Genomic DNA, 22,574 nt, shown 5'->3' on the forward strand with positions numbered 1-22,574 from the left:
AATTTAGAGTTTCTTATTGAACAAACATACAAATCTCAACTTTACTTGGAAAAAGCTAGAGCTGAGATTCAAACTGAGGATCTTCTTGCTGTGTAATACTTGCACTAATCACAGAGCCGCTAGGAGATTGCTATCAAAGATTTGAGGACATAACTAAGTTTCACTGACCTTGTTGCATCATTGCTTCATGAAAGGTAACATTTAACTTTGGTTTTCTAAGTGAAATCAACACAGGGCCTTGTGCAGCACTTTCCTAACAATGCACATCAGCCATTCTTGCAGAGGGGGTAATATTAATCTGATCAGGCCTGCTGTGAAGCTGGGGTTAGTGCTGCTCAGGATTCTCCTGGCTAAACCTCTTACCTCCCAGTTGGGACTAAGAGGCACTTTCCTTTTCTAAAACTGCTGTCTCTCACCCTCTATTTTGTCTATTTTCAGTGTCAGTTTGTTGTTTCACACACCATGGTCGAATGAATAAGTGCAGGAAGTTGACAGTGAAATGTCCTATTGATCATTTTGAGAGATTTCCTACTAGTGGTTCCTTCTGTAAATAAAGTGAAGTGCACATTGCTCTCCTGGCTATCACTCATCAGGATCCTGTCAGAAACGGGATTGTGCACTTGATGTCCAGCTGAATTCAAGGAATAGAAGTTGTTCTGTTGGTTTTGTATTGGATTTTTCATGTAGCCATGACAGCATTTAAACCTCCCTCTTCATAGATATTGACCACCTCTAAGAAAGTACCCATATACCCCAATATTCCTGTAAAAGTTTACAGACAGTGAAGGTTTGGCATTAAACCTGGGGAGGAGAACTGTTCAAGGCCCAGACCCTGATTACAGGCTGGCCCCCAGTGTGCCTCACAATAAGATAATGCTATCTGGGCCCACAGGTATTTGGTTTCAGTGGAGAGGGTAATAACTGTCACCAAACACTGAGGAGACCTTTCATCCTTTGGCCTTGTGTTGTCAGCCAGCATTTGTGTGCAGTCTTCGCACAGAGGCAGCTTTTGTGAGACAGGGTGAGGTCGCGTCACCACGATGCCCTCATATCTGTCCATAGAGACAATAGGCAGGTTTGATTAAATCAAACAGCCGTGACTATCTAAATGGTGGTCAACATGGTGTGTCCGAGTAACTGTGGTGGCGTTGTTGAGGAGGTGACGTAGCCCTGACTAATTTAGCCATGCCCCAGAAGAGTGGAGCTGATAGTGAACCGTAGAAGGAGTCAGACAAAGGTCCAACACAAAGCAGGCACACTTTGCTCTCTCTGATTTATTTATTTATTTTGCTAAGGTTTAGCACAGTCTACGAATGCCATGCGTCATGTCGTAGTGGTAGGCCAGTAACTAGTGGTTAACCAGCGGGATAGGGAGTGAGAGGTTAAACAAACATCTGAGTTAAACATCAAACCCAGCTGAGCCACAATGGACAAAAATCCATCCTTAGTGTGGCACATTTGAAGTCCTTAGTTGAGAATGTTATGCATTCTCTTAGGAATCTAGCAACAGGCTGAAATGCACCAATGAATTCCTCATGAATTTGAGTGATACCATCGTCTGGAGTTTTAGAAGTCTTGCGTTGTAAGTCAGACATTCTCCGTGTTTGGAATGAAAATTATTTGCACAGAGAAAGACCTAGTTTAATTTTGCTCTTAAATGCAAAATTTGATTTTATATCCATGCTAAGGTGCAGCACTAACGTGGGAAAGAGAAGTTGATAATAATAGAATACATAGCAAGTGAGATGAGGAACACTTAAGACGGGCTGTCTTTCACAAGGCTTTAAACCAGTCTGGCAGCTTTCTCCCTGGCACTGCCGTGTGCCATTTGGTGGAGGTTTTTATCCAAAGCTCCTTACTGTAGCATCCTTACTGCATCTAAAGAGTGACCCAGGTGGGCTCTGAACCCCTAAACCTTGCAGGGTTTTTGAAAGTTCCTGGTGTTCTCGCTCATAGTTTGAAAAGCTGATAAGTGATATTTTTTGTGTTTAATATACAAACATTGCAGAAAGGATGAAGAATCCAGGCCAGGTTGTCCTTGTCAAGTTAATATTGGAGGAGGTGTGCCTGCATAGGTGACTCAGTCCTGTTCCTCTCTGAGACTTAAATCTTGTCTCTGTTGTCATCATGGAGCTGTGGTGTTGGATGACACTTCAAATCTATATTGGGCTTTTGTCCTTTTTTACAGGTGTCTCCATGTCCTTGACGGCGCTCTCTGTGTACAGCCAAATTCAAAAAGCTTCATGAAAAAGCAGCCGCAGGTAACTGCTGTCCCCATAACACAGATCCGCATTGACATTCTTCAATTTAATTAATGGCCAGTGGGAGCTTTTTGACCCAGAAAGACTACAGTATGAAGCTTTTGAGGCTACTAGACACTAATGTAAAGCTATACATTGCCTGCTGTGTGCGTTGAGTTTAAATGATGTGACCTATTTAATTTGTAGTATCTGGACTGGATTCTGCATGTTGCTTTTTTGGTATTATTTATCCCGGAAAAGTTTGGTGTGTCCTCTTTTCTTTTTGGACAGCAGAGATGAACATTAAATTTTAGGAGCTAGACAGTACAATCATTTAATATGATTTGCTCAGTGGCAGTTGTTGAAATCAAGCAATATTTTCAATTTTTTATGACCTTTTTTATAGTTTGTCCTAAAATTGGGTTGTTTTTGGGGGCACAGTGCTCTGCCACAGGTCTGCCTGATAGCTGGGTCGATTTTCAGTTTAGTGATTGCATGTCTGCTCCTTGCCACTGATGAAACATATTTTTAGACAGTGCTCAGCAAGTACGACTGTACATTGCTGAACTTGGACTTTCTGAATTTGATCTTCATTTTCCAACCGAGGCCAGTTTGTGGATAAGATTAGTAAGTAGCTTTTCACCAAACTAAGGTGTGATAATAACTCTGTAAATGATTAAGGGACAGTGCTGCACTGTGAATGGTCACGTAGATCATGGTTGTAGGGTGGAGTTAGACTAACACCTTTGGCTTATCTGGGAAACCATAATGCCTTTATTTCTTGAGGCATTCTACTTTTGAAATAGTCAGTTTTTCAACAGTCTCCCAGCAATTGCTAGCACCTTGACCTGCACTTAACATGTGCATTTGTTTTACGAAGACGTCGCCGTTGAACGGGAGCACTAAAGGGGAAAAAAAAGTTGTGTTGATCCTATCATGATCCTCCACAATCACATCTAATCTCAGCACTGTTTACTGTGGCTGACACCAATTCATTGTTCAAACGCATGTTGTCATGTGCTGTGATCTATATTAATCCAGAGGATTATTAAAAAGTTTACTTGTAAGATGATTACATGCCACAAGTTGAATAAGTGGTTCATTTGGGTTTATACTTACTTGACTTTAGAAGATGATGGCAAAGAGGGAGAATGCATATTTTAGAAATTACATGTGAGACTTGTAGGAAAGAACAGCTGAATATTTGCATAAATTTGGAGCGTAATTTTTTGTATTGTTTTAGCATGAGTATCAGCAAGTTATCTTATTCCAATAACTTCATACTGTAAACCTATTTCTGTGGCTTATATTGAAACCAAACTACTAATTATTTAGCCTTTAACCTTTCTTTGCTTAACAATTAAGCTTTATTGAATCGTTCTTGAAGGCAGCCTGATTAGTCCCACCAAGAACAAGGATTGACATTTGAGCTAAAAAACAGTTATAGTGTGTGGTTTGCATGTGGTTGTGTAGGGGAAATCCTTGGCTGATTATGGGGAAGAGTGCAGGAAACAGTCCGATTAATGAGTTGTGAAACTAATCCTATTCATCCTCCCATTCACGCTGCAGTCACATGGCTATTATGGCTTATTTTGATAGCCAGGGGACCTGTGGAAGCCATAACAGGTCCATTCACCACCCTGACTCGGCATATCACCACTCCTATCCCAGCATTGAGTGGCTTTTGTCTCTTGATTTATTGGTCCATTTGCAACGGCTGTGCACTTGAACGTGGCTAGTGCCCTGCTTCTTTGCAGCCTTCCTGCTACAAAAGACGAAAATTCAGTTTTAATAGCAGTTCAAAGGCAGTCCCTGCCATTATGGAGACTCTTAAAGAGCTCAGCTGAAGGCTGGCTGCACCCAGTGTTTTAGTTGGAGTTAATGATTTGTTTAATCTCTATAAGCAGGTGTCGGGTGGCCGTGGGGTGAGCTTAGGGATGTCATTTCTCAAGGTTCTTCTGTTACCCGAGAAGGGCTTTGGTTTGGACACAGTGTTTTTTGTGAATTTTTCTTTTCCTGAATGTTAAGCAGAATTTTTCTTCAAGGAATTTTACTGCAGAGATCAAGATAAATGTGTGATGGTGTGATTTGGTACAGTTTAATGTCAATTTTCTTTCTAAAGATAATTGATTTTCCTAAAAATTACAGTTTGATTTCGTACCATTCCAGTACTGAATCACAGGTGTAACTTATTATCCACTTCTTGTAGTCACACACAAGAAAATTCTGAAATTCTACTATTTGGTTAGTGTTTTGTGATTATTCAAGAAAATACGGGTAGAAAGACTTGTTTCTTATGTTTTCAGCTGTTTTTGGCATTATACAAGGCATGTATGCTGTAACTTGACCTAAAAGTCTTGGCATTAACCACAGCACAGAATATCTTGTAGCAGTAAATTGCCTGGAACGTGTTTACCCCTGTGCAGCGTTATGTGCTACAGAAATCAATGTACTCAGTGTAAACCTTTTGTAATTTCCTACAAGAGGAATTGAACTTAGGACCCACAGATGTAGCTGTTTTAGAAGTCCCCCATGTGCTCTCTGAATGACTGTTGCTGGCCAAGAGGAACTGTAGACCAGATGAACTGTCACACCCACTGTACTCATCATGGGGTCAGCAGAAGAAAATAGATCAATGGCAATCTGGTGAACAGATATCATACATAAATTCAGTTACATTTCTGTATTCTTTTGAAATAGGAGCAAGCGGTTCACTGCCTTCCTTATGAAATTGTTTTTGTAGTCATGATCAAACAATTGAGAGCTGTTGCCCAACTATGTAGCCTCTTTTAGTTTATTGTTTTAGTTTGGTTCAATGCACTGTTTGTCGTTAAATCCCATCTCTATCACCAACCCCCTGGATAAAATAGTAGACAGATCATTTTAGCAGACAAAGCTCAGACAACCAAATATGTCCAAGATGTAAGGCACAAACCAGCGAAACAATTTCCAGAATAGATTATCATCTAGAAAAACAACAAGATAAAGATGCAGATATTCTCTGAGGAGATTGTGGAGACCTAACAGCTGCTATAAGATGAGCATCAGATGTATATTTGTGAGAAGTCATCATTTTCCAACAGGTCAGCCTTAACTACTTGATTAGTCACAGTGGCTTGATAGGTTTGTGTTTTTGTGAGTTGTTTTGGAATCGTCCTGGGTCCGAGTCATAAAAAATTCATATGAACAATGTACCAGACCTATGCATAAGTGCAGACTTTTGAATTGCACTGTAGAGATAAAGAGCACATCTTACAAATGCCCTTGTTTTTATGTAAGGTATTTTGTGAAATGTTTACTCAGCGTTTATCACATGAGTTTTTTCAAACAGAAAAGCCTCTGAAAAACACTCACACTTAAAGCGGTTACACAGGTCTACTCAGGTGACAGGGCACATTTGCTACTTTAGACCAGCTAACTAGCTTTGCTTGACAGTCACACCCAAGAGGAAGTACTTGAAATGTGGTGTAATGTTACAGTTTCCTCCACAAATCCAAAGCAACTAATGGAGCAATTGTATCCTGAGATGAGGCTGTAAAACTGAGTTAACTTCCTCATTTCTGTAATGCCCATCATTGCGTCATATAAGGAAACACTCAGAAACAGAAGTGATCAAAGTATGGAGTCAAGTGAGCAGTCACATGACCACCCAGTAGGCAGAGTAGGTGACTTGTAATGAAAAGGGTAGCGGCTAAAGGCCATGTCATGTCTTTCTTTCTCAAGTGTGTTGAACTATGATGCTCCAGTTCCATCTGTGTGCTCATTGTTATGCTTCTTAGGTCCAAGTGACTCAACATTGCCAATTTTCTGAAACAAAGTTGTGCAGCAGTGAAAATGTACACTCTGCTACCCACCTCAGTTTAAGTCATGCCACATGGTCTCTGAAAAGGTTTTGTGAAATTACACTGGCATCAATGGGACACAAATTTCTAACAATTTGGTATAATCCTGCATAACTGATGAAACAGCAGATGAAAAAGTTTAACATGTAGATACAAATGTCAGCAAGGGCTTTTTCTTCAAAAGCTTCACATTTTTAGATGCAGGTGGAAGATTTACCCTGACAAATCAAGGTGTCATAAGGGCTTACCCCTCCCTGAAGGACTGCGAAGAGGTGGCCATTACAGTGGCAGACTAAGCTGTGCAGCTGCCAGGTGTGAATGTGTCGAGAATGTAAAGCAGGACGGAGCTGATAAAGGGCACAGAAACCTTTCTCGGATAATAAATATTATCAACTCTGTCCTCAACAGTGAACGCTTTGTGAATGTAGCACAGCACCTACTTTCTCCCAAACATTTCCTTATTGTGCAATGAGTTGGGTCATCTAGTGGTTACTAAGTTTTTACGAAAGTAAAATGACGAAGACCCAAACAACTGGAACAGCCAACATAGATGTCAGTCTGGCCTGTTGAAATGTCAGAACACCAAACCAGGTCTTGTCATACGCTGTGGCGCAGTCATAAAATGAGCACCAGCAGCTGACAAACTTCCAAAATATCAAAAAATAACAGAAGCAGTGGTCCTGTTGGGGACATTATGTGAGTCTTATCAGGTAAAGTTGTGCATGCGGTGAGGAAGCTGGTCCCTGGCCCAGTGCACTTAAGGCAAGCGGATTAGACTCCAGAGTATTATTAGAGCTACTGATTATCCCCTTACCTGATCCGCCTAATTCTAGCTCGAGCCTATTTATTTAGCAGAAAAGTGGAAAAATGTTTGGATTGGACTGCAGAAAGTGAATTGGCCTCGCTGCGCTTCAGCGCTCTGTCGAGTTCAACATTGACTCTTTTGGAGTTCTCTGCTGAACTCATTAGGTCCTGGCCTTTTGTCGCTGCCTCCCCCGCTGTGGGGTTCATGTGATTAATGCACTGCTGACCACTGAGGCCAGCAGCAAGGACTTGTTTTAGTGCCAGGGAACAGCAAACAAAAGAAAATTGTCTCTGCAAATAACCGAGGAGAATACAGGCTTTCAAAGCCGACCTGTCCCTTGACTCATTGATGAATGCAAGCAGGCCAATATCTCCTTAAGGAAATTCAACAAAAAGGTTTCCAATCCATTTGTCTTCAAGCCTATAGCTGTAATACATTTGTTTGGATGTAATTACACACCCAGTGCTTTTAACCTTGTGGCCAGAAAACAGCTTTGAGGCCCAGACTAAGAGTAGAGAATCACACGTGAACATGAGCCGGTAAATCTTGCTAACTGATCTTCCCGGCATATAAACCCATGTAGAAGAGGGAAAGCGGTGCTTTTGGTGGTTTACTTTCCTTATTTTGTTTGCTGGGTGCAGAACTAAGAGGTGATTAGAGCATTACAGCTCACAAAACGTTTGTTGCAGCTGTCTGGACAAACAAACGAATGCTGAAAAGTGTCATCTTTGGTTGGTTGATGTGTGTGTGTTTCCACGTGTGATTCAGTGCATCTGCTCTGTACTCATGCACTATTAACCTCCCACCGAATATTGGGACTGCTGCCAGGGTCAAGCTAATCTGCTACCTTGTCGACAACAATGTTCTGATGCTAGTAGAGCTGATATGCATGATTTTGTGAGGAAAAACTTACCTTTCGTTTAATTGTTTGTGTTATCCAGATGAACATTTTTGCAGCCTTTTGTGCAAGCAAAACACTAACGCAGCTGATGTCAATTAGTAAACAGCAGCAAACGTTTTAGAGGACAGAGCAGCCTCTGTGCCTTACAGAGTACTGTGTATCAATGGCAGTTGGCTATCATTATCCTTAGTATGAAAACATAGAGATGGTACTTAGTAGAGCTCACCGATTAATCTACTGATTATATTCCAGATTAGCAGATAATTCACATCTATAAACTGTCACAATCAGTGAAAAACTTCTTTCTCACAGCCCAAGAATAGAAAACATCAAATCCTCTCATTTGAGAAGCTAGAACCTGTAATTGTTTGACGTTTTTATATTGCTGAAAAAATACATATACAGTTTTTGATTATTAAATTAGTTGTTAAATAATCATTTGTCCATGAGTGTCGAAATATACAGAAAATGTAAACGACCATGAAAGTTAAAAAATGAAATATTGCTATATTAGTAATATGATATTATAGCAAACAGTCCATTTCCAGTAACTATCAGGTGAACTGTGTACAGTACAGTTATTCCAGATGCTCTCTCAACTTCCTTACTTTATTAAGTTGTTCATTCACAAAATACACATTAATGGTAACTTTGACTTCAACTTTTTTCTTAGATATTGGAATAGCATTGTTATTGTGAATTCCTTTAGCTTCAGTGATTCTATGAAAATGTGATACAGTGACCTAATTCTGTCAATGGATTAACTGATTAATCAACTAATCATTGCAACTATACGTTAGAAGTTAAGTGTAGCACTGTGTAATCTATACACTGTCTACAAGCTCACTGCTATGTTGGCATGGACTGATGGCGTACAATTGATTTTTCGTACATTCACAACAGAAGTCGCTTGTACCGATGAACAGACAGAGAATTATTGTCAGCTGCAGTAGGAGGTGTTTCCACATCTGCGCTGATAGAACTGACCTACTTCTTGATACCTACCAAGGACCAACCGGACTTACCTTAGCAGCTAAAAAGTTAACCAGAGTTACAATTAGACCTGCCTGAGACAAGACACTGATAAATTCTGATGTAGTTCTAAATCTGCTAGTAAATAGGCAAGTATTGTTATATCAACTTTAAAATACACTCTTGTTGTGTTTACAGCTTGTGGCACTGCCCCAAGTTGCAATAAAAGTCTTTTCCTGCTTTATGACAGTGTGTTGTTCTGTGTCACAGTACAGATAGTGCATTCAGTTACCACACAGCTGTAACCTGTAATTTGTTCTTTTCTTTACAGTGTCCAGGGACATGAAACTCAATCCTCAGCAAGCTCCATTGTATGTAAGTATCACTAATTATACTAGAACTTGTATTGGTGAAGCTATTTTGTCAACACAGTTGGGTTTTTTTGGGTTTTTTTTCACACCACTGTACACTATTAGTCCACCCACAGAGGTGTTTTGCTTCTTGCCATGACATATGTTGCAGTGTGTGCCTGGATACCTGTTTGTTGAAGCTCTTTGCTTGATACAACCTAAACCTTCATAAGTAACGTTATAATATGATTTCCTTGTCTAATTCCTGAAATAACTACCTGACTGCAACCTGAGAGCATGTTTAATTAACTGGAATAACGGAAAACAACTGTGGAGGAGTTCAGGACGAGGAAGTAGAGAATACAGTGTTTAATTTCATGCATATCAGCTGGCTGTTGAATGTTTGCTGACTGAAAAACATTTACAACAGTTTGAACTTATGTCTATTGTGTCTTCAATGACCTTATTTTGCATGGTGACACACTAGCATTATTACAAAAATAGAGCTACATAATGGGCAACAGCAACACTACTGATGAGACAATATGCAACAGGTATTTCAAACATTATGTCCAAAACAGTCATTTGTAACATTTTATATGATTGCTGCAGTCTGGATAAAACCTTCTATCTGTGAAAACATCCTGCTCCAATCATTGCTTTTTGAGCGATTATACGTACGTAACACTGTAGATGAGCACGGTGTGTCCCGGTAGTTTATGGATGTAGCTGCCAAAGCTATAATCAACTTGGATGTGAGGGCAGACAACAAAAAAAGGTCATAGTTGAAGATGATTACCGTATATCCATTCTGTGTTGCATTTAAAAAAAAAAATCTTTTATTGACGGTGAAAACAAATTTAGGTGTCTTCATAATCGTTTTTTAAGATTCTCAGTTTCTGCTGGCGCAGACTAAAACATCATATTCAAGCTAAAATGGACTCGGCATTTCTGAAAGTCTCAGTTTAAGGTTCTTATAACACCAGAGTAGAATGAACGCTACACATAAACATAGCAAAATGCATTTTAAATCTACAACATATTCATGTGGACCTAACCTTAAGCTTCATTCATTTTTTGTGTTGAATTTATGTTGTAGGTACATAGTAGCTGCGTACCCTGCAGCATAGCGTGATGTGGAACAACCCAAGGAATGTAACATGTTGTGGTGACACAGACCACAGCAACTGTTGATCCACTTGGTAGTAAAATGCTGTGCTTACATAACATATTGATTTATGCAAAGATAATGTGTCTGTGAAACTAAATTTACAGGGCTGTATGTGAATCTGGATTGCTCATGTTGCAAATGTAAGTGCGAGTATTCTGTATTTTTTTCGTTATCATAGCTCAGCTGATGTAGGTATAGACTCTGTACTGACACACAAGGGCACGAGCACAAATGCTGACAGCGGCGTAGGCTGCTAGTCTAGTCTACGCTAAAGATTCTGCATAGGTTCAATGCAAGATTACAAATCAAGCTGTATTTTTTCCATAACAACTTGAGTCTTCTGTCTGGGTGTGTTCTCAGTAATGCCTTTGCATGGAAGCACCTGGGTGGTCTACCACCAGTGAAGTGGTTCAGGTGGAGGAGGTGCAGCTTGTTGCTGAGGTCCTCTCGGATTGCTGAACGACCCACCATGTCACGCAGAATCGTCCACCATGTGGAGACTATCTCTGTAGTTTTAATTCTCTAGATACATTCTTTGTCACTCCCCAAAACTTGTTACCACAGCAGGGGTTCAACTTGTACATGGAAAGCTTTACTTTCAGGAATATGAATGGATCATATCCCCGATTGTCCTCACAGGTCATACGATGCCGCTTTCTGCACCCAGTGCTCTTAACATGCTGTCAGTCTGTGATGCCTTTAATGTTCTTGTGAATGGAACCCCGAGATGCATGATTTCATTGTTCAGAATTTCCCATTTGGTTTTCAGTACAATTCCAGGTAGCCTTACAATGATCCTAAAACGCCTTCAGTTGCCACCATTGCTCTTTTATTATTTGATACATATTTAATGACGTGTGTATTGGAGGACATTGCTGGGTGAGTGTCTTTGTGGTTGTACTGGTCCCCTAGTAGGTGTGGATGGCACACAGGAAATGAGATAAGTCAGAGGTTTGTGTGTGTGTGTCTGAAGGATAGATCGACTCACTCATTAACCACCAAGACAACCTTATCTGTGATTTACAGTCAGACTCTTCAGTGAAACCAGGCAGTCAGGCCTCATTAGGCATCAGATTTTAGACACTTATCACAGCAGTTCACAATGAGATCGCTCATAAGGGTTAAGTAGTCAGCCTGTAATTGTATCTCTAAAAAAACACACAACGTAGTTGATGGACTTCGCCATTCGGATTGAATGCCAGCCCCAGTTTGTACGTGTGAATTTCTACATCACTAGCTGTAGAAACAACCAGTTTAAAGAGGCCAAAGGTCAAGTCCTCGATGTTCTTGTAGTATTACTTCTCCAGAGAAGGATTTTTAATGAGTAAGTGATGGGTAATGAAATTGAGTAAGAGCTGATTTTATTTGAGAGAGAAATGGGAGAGGTTGGGGGGAGGTTATATGATTTGTTGGGCAAAGGATAACTGGTGGGTGCTTTTTACAAAATGAGTTTTCTTTCAGTAACAGCCAGGGACTCTGTTGTTCTGGCTGTGAGTAAACATGCTATTTACATTCCTGGCATTTAGCAGACAATGTTTTCCAGAGCGGCTTACAATTAAATGAGCAGGTAGGGGGTTCAGTCTCTAACACAGGACACATGACTGTGGGCGTGGCAGTGGTTGGCTGGACTGAACCTGTTAACTTTGTGCCAGCGGATGGATTCCAAACTGACTGCTACAGTGAGGAATAATGCTGTAGATGTCAGTAGTTGGTACCAGTAGTTTAATTTGCTCTGGCAGTGTTACATGTTAGTGCTGTTTGTAAATAAGAGATGATTTAGCTGCTATCTCCATAAATTGTCTTCATAATTATATATTGGGAACGAAGACAGCAGCGTTTCTAGGTAAACTATATAAAAGGCTTGCAATATTCTGCTCCTGCCGTTGAGCTCGCTTTACTCACTAGTAAAATGTGCGAATGCCAGCAGGGATGAATCACTCTGTCAAACAAGTGTAGTCATAAACCTTTATGTTTGTGTCAGGGCAGCTCTTTACGGGACATCGCCTTTGACGTCCTGTCCTCAGGATGTTTTTTTATTGTTATTATGGCAGTTTCCATGCAACAGAAAGAACTGAAAGATATAGGGAGGTTTATAGCATTTAAGTAAAGAATGATGTTGAAAAAAGTCAAGCATTGAAACGTCTTAGCGATTTAGTCTGGGTGGTAAAGTGGAGCAAATCTGTAGATTGTGCTGCTTGTAGTAAGAAAGCCAGCTGGGGGCACTAAACATTAATATAAACTGCAAAATAGGTTTTAAAGTAACATTTAAAAGCAGCGTTGGTGAGAATTCATAATAGTACGTATGAATGCTAAAAACCAGCCGTTGCTTTACCTGGATAGATGAAGTCAGTACAGCAGCAGAATGTGTGGAAAGGGTTGCACTCACACATGCATATTTAAAAAGAGGGGGTTTGGTTCATAGCCTCCAGCTGTGCTTTTGATGTTGCTTAAAAGCTGCCTGTTCCCTGTTTTGAATCTCCATGATTAGCAGGTCAATACCCCAGCAGGTCACTTTGTTAAGTACTTATAACCAGCAGAGAGCACAGTCATACAGTGTGGCTGAAAGACATCCATTTGCACACATGTTGCACTGCTTTCAAATTGCTGGTTAGTTTTATCCAATTAGGCTGGACACATGAGAGTCAGTGAGCATTTTTCTTTTTTGTTTTGTAGTTATAGTTGTTATCAGACTTATTGTCTGCAGAGTTAGTTTCAATGTGGGTGTGTGCGCTCGTTTGCATGTTTTGCAAAGGTTGATGTGTGCAGCTGTGCTTCCTGCTGTCTCCAGCAGATGTTTCACATCTCTGTTTCTCCACCTCCACCCTCACCTCCTGCCAACACTTTTGCCTCCAAAAAGACCCGCAGTGATCTTATTCAGTTGATTTTCTATTCTGCTCTCATCTTCTAAGTTTTAATTGAACAACTACAGTTATAGAGAGATGATTTTATACATTGTAATATTTATGAAATCTTTTTAGGGATTGCTTGTCCCAAAAAATTGGTCATTTTTAATGTTGTTTGTGATGGGTGGATATGAATTTCAGCAAAATTAGTTGGTGCCAAAATGCACCAAGTTGTCATTCTGACTGAGCTGATTTGCCACCCACCTTTAGCAGTAGAAAGAAAAGCATTTCTCTTTTTGCTTCTTTTTGTTCTCAGCGAGAATGTGGAACTTATTTCACACTAATACGTTTTCATTTTCACATGGAGTAAAAACTCACAAATCCACTGAGGTACCACTTCGTTCAGTAGCATCAAGCCTTAATTTCCAATCTGGGCTAGGGATAAGAGATGAGTTTTTAATGGAGAGAATGTCATGCCTGCTGGCTTCCAACCATCTACAACTCATTTACTTCAGTGCCTCTGCTCAGCTTGTTAAAGCCGATACTCTCCATGCATAGAAAAGTCTGCATCCTCCACGCTGCAAGTCAATGTATTCGGTCTAGGCTCTCACAAAGTTACTTCAGGCTGTTTCTGTGCCTGTGGTGTCAGGGCTATGGAGTCGCCTTTGAACACATTTTTCCCCCCACGTTGTTCAGCAGAAGCAGCCGTGGCTTGCCAAACAGAGACCTGTCGATCCCGAGGCTGCTGGTTCGCCTCGCTGCTGTCTACCTGCTGATCTCCCTTCTGAGGAAGGAGAGCCTGAGGGTACCACTTTACAAGAGAAAGAGGAAGCACCTTTAACCCTATTAAACTCAGCCTGCCACATCAGGCTGCTCATGTTGGACCTGCTGGTGAAAAGATTGCAAAGCTGGTCAGATTAAGTAGGATGAAATGTCCCATTATCCCTCCTCGGTCCTCGGTCAACAAGCTGCAGTCCCACAGAGGAAAACAGCTAATTTTGAACAATATCCCTATTTTTTGCTGCGTCTCCTCCTCCTCCTCAGTCTGTCCTCAGATGACACCATATCATCCCCCACATCGCTCAGCCACAACTTATCCAATTGTTGCTTTAGAAATGTAGCATACTGCACAATAATGGTGCATAATTGTACTTTTGAATAATTTTACACATTGGCAGGACACGTATTATCTCATTTTTGCTCAACAGTTGAGAGAAGATGTAGACATGAGCTGAATTTAGTTGCAATTTTTTGCTGATAAAATTCATAAACCCCACCCTGGTTACATCCGTCCTCCTCTCTTGCATAGCACATATGCAGTGCACAGTGATAACAGCATCTATTTATCTATTGTGTACTTTGTTTCCTCCTTCTTTGTATCCAATTTTTTTTGTAAAATCATGACTGTCACAAGAAGCTTCATTATTATAATAATAAAAAACATTATTAGGATTAGATTTCTTCTAGAAATCTTTAGGATTTATATTAATCTCATCTGCATATCTGATTGTCGCTTTTAAGAGATAAGGATTTTAGGGTGTGGCCTAACCAATGTGGTTTGCAAACAGAATGCAATCTGAGTTTAAAAAGCGACTTGCAGGTTGGTGACCCCTGTGACTTTTGTGTGTTTGCCGTTGACATTGGTTTTTGTAGCAAACTTTTATGCCCACCTCAAAAATCAATTTTGTTTCGATGTCACAAAAGGGAGACCAGCAAAGCTTGATCCAGTTTAACAATAATAAATATGGATCCCACAGTAGCTTTGAAACAGAGAAGTTGAAAAATTTGATTCATATGCATATGACGGAACACAGCTTTATAATTATGTGCATGGCAGTTGTCAGAGAGACCCAACAGGGATAAGAGGAATTGATGGTTATCGGCACGAAATTCATTTGTGATGTGACAAGAACCAGTAGAGAGGATGAAGGGTATCTTTTGAATGACTGAGCTAGCCCTGTGTTAACGTAACAGTACTTGTTTTTTTAAATTATATGTGAGGATATACCAAGTTAATATTAATTGCTTAATACTGGCAGAACTATTGATGCTTACCTTAACAGAAATTAATGTACGAGGATCAGCTATTGGTCATTTCTTGTTTGTCTAACAGAAGCCAACACTGTGTTTTGCATTGTCACATGAAAGAGAAAGAACGAGAACTGATTAATTTAGAAGTTTGTAAACTTAGTTCATATTTTTGTCGTATTGTTCCTACTGGTGCCAGTGCCAGATGCTGCTACTGATGGTGGAACTAAAGTCGCTGGGTGTAGCGAAGGAACCAAACTAGCTGTCAGGAACACAGTCCTGTACACTACTCCATCGTATCCCCACGAACATAATCCGCTGTTTAAAATTAGCGCTGCACACACCATGTTTTTTATTACAGTTGCAGCAGTGAAGTCCTGACTGTTCACCAAAAAACAAATATCAAGGCAGGAAGACTTCTCATCTGAATTTCTGCAGTTATGTCTCATAAAAAAAAACTATTTGTGCATAAACTTTTGAGACAAACATATCTATGAAATAATAAATCTAATTTTGTGAAGCTTCAACCTGCAAGTTGTTGTTGAAGTGATTGACAGGAGTTTGTAGAATGTAAACAAATCAAATAATGGATGAGACTGTGCTGCTAATGTTAGCATAAACTATGATAGCATCCAGGACTCGTTTTAACACTGAAGAACTACTATGCAGTGGATGTGGTAGTTGTGAACAGACTGGTTTGTAATTTATTAATGATAATAACTCTTGGCCTCAGAACTCACACTTGATTACGTCTGCAGACAGTAAGCTAGCTAGTAAGCTAAGCTGAGCTAATTAAGCTAACAGGTGCAGCTTACATTAGAGCAGACAAACACAGTCTAATCCATTTCTTAAGCATGTGCTGTTGTGTTTATTATTACTGTGTTTGCTTGTTGTGTTTATTATTTCATTATTGTCATTTATTTTGGATACAAAATGGTTAAAAATATGGATTTGTTGTTTTGCTTTATTGTTTTCTCCTCCTATCTTGTGTGACTCTGACTGAGCTCGCACACTGAGTCTGCAGAAAGTCCAGCTGTTCCTCTGTTTCATCTCTGTTTGCTGGTTTGTTTGCTTGTTAATGATGCGATGTGTTCCATTTTAACATCAATAAACCATTACTCTGTGTAATTTGGGGTATTAATGTAATTGCTGTAAAAAAAAAAAAGCGGCAGTGGTAGGAAGCATGGTGGCCTCTACACATATTTCTTTCACTGTCAAAATCTGGTGTCCACTTTTTAAGTAGATACTTAAAGGAGTGTAGTTCACTCCAAAAATTACCTTAATTATTAGAGATTGGACTTTGTCATGCACACACACACTGTCCCTATCCTGTCTTTAATGAATGTGTTTGTGTTACTAAAGCATCTGTAGGTGGTGCATGACTTGATAAATCACATCTAAATACATTTGAAATTAATTTCAGTTATTTAGAGCCATTTAGTTCTCATTGGACTGGCCATGTTGAATGTTAGTGAGTATGAACAGTATTTGTGTTCCCCTTATTATCCCCCGCCTCCATGAAGTGGAAAAGGGGGATATAGGTTTGGCGTCCGTCCGTCCGTCCGACATGAAGGGGACAGCTTTTCTCGGAAACTATTACAGCTAGGATTACGAAATTTAGTGTGTAGTTTCACACCATGGACACTTTGATCAAGTTCGAAAATGAGTCCTGTGCGATAATATTTAACAGAGTTATGGCCCTGGATCACTATTTTGGATATAGACTCATAGACATCACATGTGGCGGGGGATATTATTGACCATGTCGTCTTGTTAAAAATTGATGCGCTTGTTTTACTGCACCAACAGGAGCTTCTCTTAAACTTAATCCAGTTGCATTATTCTACTTGCAGAGGTTCAGCGTTTAATCAGCCGACCTGGTCAGAATGTGTTCTATCTTGTCTGTTATGCTGTATTGATTTTTATCAACTAAGTAAAACACAATTCAGATTTACAGCAAGCCATCATTTCCTTCAAATCTAACAATTGAATAAAAATATATGAACATTTGTTTGGACACGTCTCTTAATGTCTGTTGATTTTCTTGCTTCCTCTCTTTCTTTGTGCTCCTTTTTTCCATCTTCCTTCCTCTTTCTCTCTGCCTATTTCTGCAGGGCCATTGTGTTATCACAGTGCAGCTCGCTGATGAAGAGCTGGCTGCGGATGAGGAAGGCGTCGACTACTTCCTTCTGTTTGCTGGCAGCACACAGAGGCACCTGACCAGCACCCTAAGGAGCAGTCATGACACCTTGGAGGCGCTGTGTCCCCGTAAGCCACCCCACCCACAATGGCTTGTGGTTTCCTCTTCACCTCAAATCGACCTGTGGAAGGGCAGCTCCACCTGCAGTATTTAATACATGCTAGAGCTAATTTGAATTCTGCTGTTGTGTGTGTCCATGTTAACTGGTTAGCAGGTACTTTCATGTAAGCTGGCTTGGATAAATTACCACTGAAGTATAAATTCTGTGACAGTATTGTACAGTGAGTGGCCATTTTAGCACCTGCACAGTCTTTTATTGTTCTGTGTAGCATTAATATTTACATACATGAGGGGGCAGAAAATTGGAGACACCTGATATAGAGCAGAAGTCCATGCTAAACCTTTACAGTCATCATGTAAGTAGACTTTAAAACAGAGCAGTTGTATTGAATAGCATTAGATTATACCTGAGTGTATCCTGCAGGCCAGTGACATACTTTGGAAGATAGTCAAAATGCTCCAAAAAAATGTAGATCAGATTCAACTTTATTGCAGTTATACATGTACAGATGCAGCTAACGAAATGCAATTAACCCTTTGAACCACAAGTAGTTTCTGAGTGTTTCTTTGCGCCTGTCACGTTTTGACTCACTGTGGGTCGCTCTTCACTGCGAGTCCTACACTTTTGTGGAAACAGCACAACCATGGTCAGAAGTAGAGAGAATTCAAAATGTGTCTGTACACTATAGCATAGATGTAATGGCTTTAAAAATACACACAAAGAAACACAAATGTTGAGTTTCTTTAATGGTTTTACAAAAGCGTAAAATCAACATGCATAGCTATTTCCAAGTGCCCGCAATTGTTACTAATGCTGGGAAAAAGTGGTGTTTCTCGTGCTATTTACATTTTTAATTTATGTCAGTGCTTGTCTCCTATTTGCTCCTTGTAAACACAGAATGTACACTTGCAAAGAGTCCCTATTTTTTTGTCAAACGACTGGGAGTCATTGCTTTGCAGTTGTGTCAGAGTGCAGATTTTTTATTTTATATATATATTTTTTACGAAGTCTGGCTGCTTCAAACAAATGGGATAGACTCTAGCCCCCCCACGACCCTAATGAGGATTAAGCAGTGTATAGATGATGGATGAAATGTCACAGTTTTCAGCTTAGATCTGACAAAAGTTTGAATTTCCAAATCCTCAATGAGCAGATAAAGTAGTGTCAGAGATCCAAGGATTTTTCTTTTTTCCAGTTTCTGACTGAGTGGTGTAATTCTGGCAGTTTTTAAAATTTCAATATCCCTTTCAAACCCAGCAGTGGCCTTTGAGGATCATATGGTTAAGATGCATCATCAGAACATCAGTCAGAAGTGATTATTAGTTGGCTATTTCTCTATAACCCTATATGCCTTTGCCAAAATGAACATTAAGAGGGAGTAAAGCTTGCCAAAAGAGTACAGACATACAAAAAACATTGTAGGATGTAGGACGAGGGTGGTGCTATTCTCCCCTCACATCACACAGAAAGTGCAGATGTAGTCAGTTAGTATTGCAGTTAAAAACGATAAATCATCCACTACCCCTGTTCTCATCTTGAAAGTGACGTTGTGTTTTAGAGAGAGAGAAAAATCCTCTCACTTTAGGTTTTCTAGAGTCTGACTCATTCCGGCTCATGGAGCTTGTGCTCCTTTTTCTCTTTTTTCTTTTGTAAAATTGAACATATTTCGCCATTGCTGTTTATTAGAGCTACTTTTTCTAAGGTGAATAAATGAGCAACAACAGGCAGCACTGAAAGCATCAAAAGTTACTGTACGCAGAAAATAGGTTGGAAAATTACGGTGTGGTTGTGACTGTAACAATAATGGATGGTGACAAAATGCTAGGAAAGACATGAAATATGATCTTAAATGTGAAAGATATTCTTGAAGTCGATGTTTTCCTCAAATGTCCACCTTCCAGACGGAAAAAAGAAGGCAGGACATGATAAACAGTTTTATCTCATTAAGAGCTTGACTGAATTACAGTCATCTGAGGGGGGGATAGATGGAGGTGTTACTCTCTTCTAATAGATTAGTTCTGCCTCACTGCTTCCTCCATCAGGCCGCTCTGAGCTCCAGAGGACTGAGCTTGTGACTGACCAGAAGGTCGGGGGATAGAATTCCGACGTGGCCTGGGAAAATGATGGTGGACTCACTAACACACTACTTTGGCTTGGATTTAAATGCTCCTGAGCAATTCATTTGAGCATTATGATTTGTCAGTGCAAATATTTATTGCTGCTTATTGTCTGACTGTTTGCCTTGAAACATAACACAGGCACGTAAAAGGGGGGCTTGGTAAATGAATGGATCTGACATGATTAGAATTTTGTTCCTGATTCAGAGAGTGTTGGACTTTAAACTCCTGTTGTTTTTTTGGAGAGAGTAGAATACCAAAGTGCAATATCCACAGTGTTTGACTAGGCATTAGGGAAGAAAGCAAATTAAAGCAGAATGTCGCGTAATATCCAATAAATTAGATGCTGGAAATCTGTCAGCACTGTATGTATTTACAAAGCAGTGATGCAGACCCTTTATTCCCTGTGTTCTGAGTGTTTTGACACTGGCCGTGTGTGCAGACTGCAGTCCTCTTTGTGCATTATTTTTGTTGTGACAGCTGAAAAGTCATTTGCATGAAATTTCATTAAGCTGATAACATGTTGCATTTGTTATATTTGTTGCCAGGCCATGTTTGAGTTGTGACTGATTGGCTATTAGTCAGTTAAATTGAACACACGTGTCATTAAGTAAAGTAATATTCTGAAAAATATTTAGTAACTGGGGTTTAAACTAGCAGTGCAGGTCAGCACTCTATTGTACCTCATTATCGTACATTATTGTCACACAGTGGGTTTGCCATTTCACGTGAGTAGTGCCTACAAAACTAAACAATAGCTACTTAGTCGTACAGTTGAGTAGTTGAAGGACATAACTGATGTTAATTTTAAAAGTGAAATGTAAGCTTGACCATCTTGACCTGAGTTTGACTCATTGCATTAATAAACTCACATTTCAAAAAGCACAGGAGTTACTAATAGCATTTGCGACTGAATTGTAAGAACTGTGTTGTGTACAGGTGTGCTTGGAGGCCACTACAGTGTGACAGCGAGTCCACACACACACAACACCAGAGCCCTGAAACTGAAGCAGCTAGCTGTTTAATGAAATTCACCTGTGTTAAAGTATCTGCAGCTGAAAAAGGTTTTCGAATTAAATGTTTTTTTTTTTCTTTTTATGATTCAAACATTATAGCTTCATATATCTGTATCTTTCCTACTTTTAACCATGGTTGTACTATTTTCATAGAGGTGCAGGACTCTTCAGTGCCATAAAAAAATGAACCCACAGTGAGTAAAAATGTAATGGGACCAAAAAACACAGAGGGTTGACATAGAAGGGGATTATTTTAGGGAAAATAAAATCACAAATATGTAACTATGATACACAGAAGTGAGTCAAATTATATTGGCCATGATTTCATGTGTAATAGCAACAAAAGGGTGACACATCCAAGGAAAGTGAATATTTTTTATAGGCATTGTGAGTTGCTTTATTTACTATTTTCTGTTGTTGATAAAGCTTCTGTAAGTTATTGTGTTGACTGAACTGTAACAAAAATCACCATATTAGCTGCATTTAATATTAGGATGCAGATTAGGGGTTAAATCAATGACCGGATTGCAACTTTAATACAAGGGCATAGCCAGTCGCGTATGGTCAAAGGACAGTTAACATTATGAAAGGCGATTTTTAATCATGTACGCAGACACACTGATGGTATAGAGTATAACCTATTAATCACTGTGAAAAATGCTATCAACTACAGTATAGTCCCTTATAGAACCGCCCACTCTCTCTTCCTCTTTCTCCCTCTTCTCACCCTTTCTTTTTGTGCTGCTCCTCATATTGTCTTGTAGCTCACGACTGCTGCGAGGTGGTGTTGGTCACCTTGTGCTCAGTCACACGAGGTATCCCTGAGGCCTCAGAGGACCCAAAGTCCTGCCTGGGTCGTGTGGCACCATTGGCCGAGCATCGATTCAGCTTTGTTCAGGATTTGGCTTTTGACATGGCCCAGTTTCTGGTGAGCAAGAAGACAAGTCATTTTCATTCCACTGTCAGCAGTAAAATAACACAAAACTGAAGCTTATCACAGAATACAAAAACGTGGTTACCGCTGGTTACAAGTGATACAGCAGTGTGGGTGGATTGACAGTCAAAGACTGCCATGCTATTGTTTCTTCCCTGACAAGACGTAATGTCTGACAGTCCTTGGCATTCAATTATTGAATTCTTTTCAGCACAATTTATCATCCCATAGAAATTTAGTATTGAGTTTACTTTGCCAAGTATGAGGACAAGACATAATGACTTCCTTTAGCATTCAGATTTAAAGCTTCTAATGGGATGTTTTTTTTACTTGAAAAATCTGAACATGCTTTGTTTTTGGCAACACAGCATGGCATCAAATTGAGCTCAGTGCTGATGCATGCATGCAGATGTGTCTTCCTACATTTCTGTTGTTCATTATTCATAAGTATTTTGTTAATGCTCCTATGCTGAGCATCTTAAAGGGAATCCTTCCATTAGACTGAGCCTCAGTCCCTTCTCTGTAAAGCGTGACTCATCCCTGTAATCACCCTCCACACAGGTGAGCACAGCGGGCCGGGTCGATGGCCTCGACGGGGCACTGCTGCTGGATGAGTGTCAGATTCCCCTGCAGGAGTGTGAACGTCTGGACGAGAGCCTAGCGCTGGCCCTTCACCACCTTGTTCTGCCTTCAGGATGGAGCTTACTGGGAAACAAACTAACCAACAGCACTGGTGAGACTGGAGGGCAGTGGACTGTTTGTACCGTGTAATTTCCTGAAACAGTAAAATGTCAGAGAGCCAGACAGTTTGTCTCTGCACAGATGCAGGAATATACTGACAAATTATAGTCACCACACAGACATAATGACATGTATGGCACCTCTGTTTGTGTGTTTGTCTGTGTGTTACATGCAGTATCTTTCATAGTGTAGACCAGATATCAATGAAGCAATCAGCATTATGTTGCAGCATTTTCAGAACCACTTGACTCATGAGGGACAGTAAAATTACAGGTCAAGACAACAGGATTTTATCGCTCATTAATCCAGCAAAGCACAGATATGTAACATACAGTGTATTGTTTCCAGGAGGT

The 22,574-nt window shown here is 40.0% G+C and overlaps 1 protein-coding gene across 4 annotated transcripts in view; it reads left to right on the top strand.

Annotated features, from left to right (window-relative positions):
* Window positions 1-22,574, top strand: part of LOC110961144 (A-kinase anchor protein 13) — a 110,397-nt gene that overhangs the window by 10,323 nt on the left and 77,500 nt on the right. For 3 of the 4 annotated variants that reach the window (XM_051940936.1, XM_051940946.1, XM_051940952.1), the window contains exons 2-5: window positions 9,092-9,135; window positions 17,267-17,420; window positions 21,311-21,474; window positions 22,042-22,213. In XM_051940936.1, the coding sequence (XP_051796896.1) occupies window positions 9,103-9,135; window positions 17,267-17,420; window positions 21,311-21,474; window positions 22,042-22,213 (523 nt within the window). In that variant the 5' untranslated portion in view covers window positions 9,092-9,102. Of the gene's footprint in view, window positions 1-2,201; window positions 2,262-9,091; window positions 9,136-17,266; window positions 17,421-21,310; window positions 21,475-22,041; window positions 22,214-22,574 lie in introns of those variants that run through there. The other variant, XM_051940940.1, reaches the window with a different exon arrangement.

This window comes from Acanthochromis polyacanthus, chromosome 2 (genome assembly GCF_021347895.1).
Source record: "Acanthochromis polyacanthus isolate Apoly-LR-REF ecotype Palm Island chromosome 2, KAUST_Apoly_ChrSc, whole genome shotgun sequence".
Taxonomy (NCBI): Eukaryota; Metazoa; Chordata; class Actinopteri; family Pomacentridae; genus Acanthochromis; species Acanthochromis polyacanthus.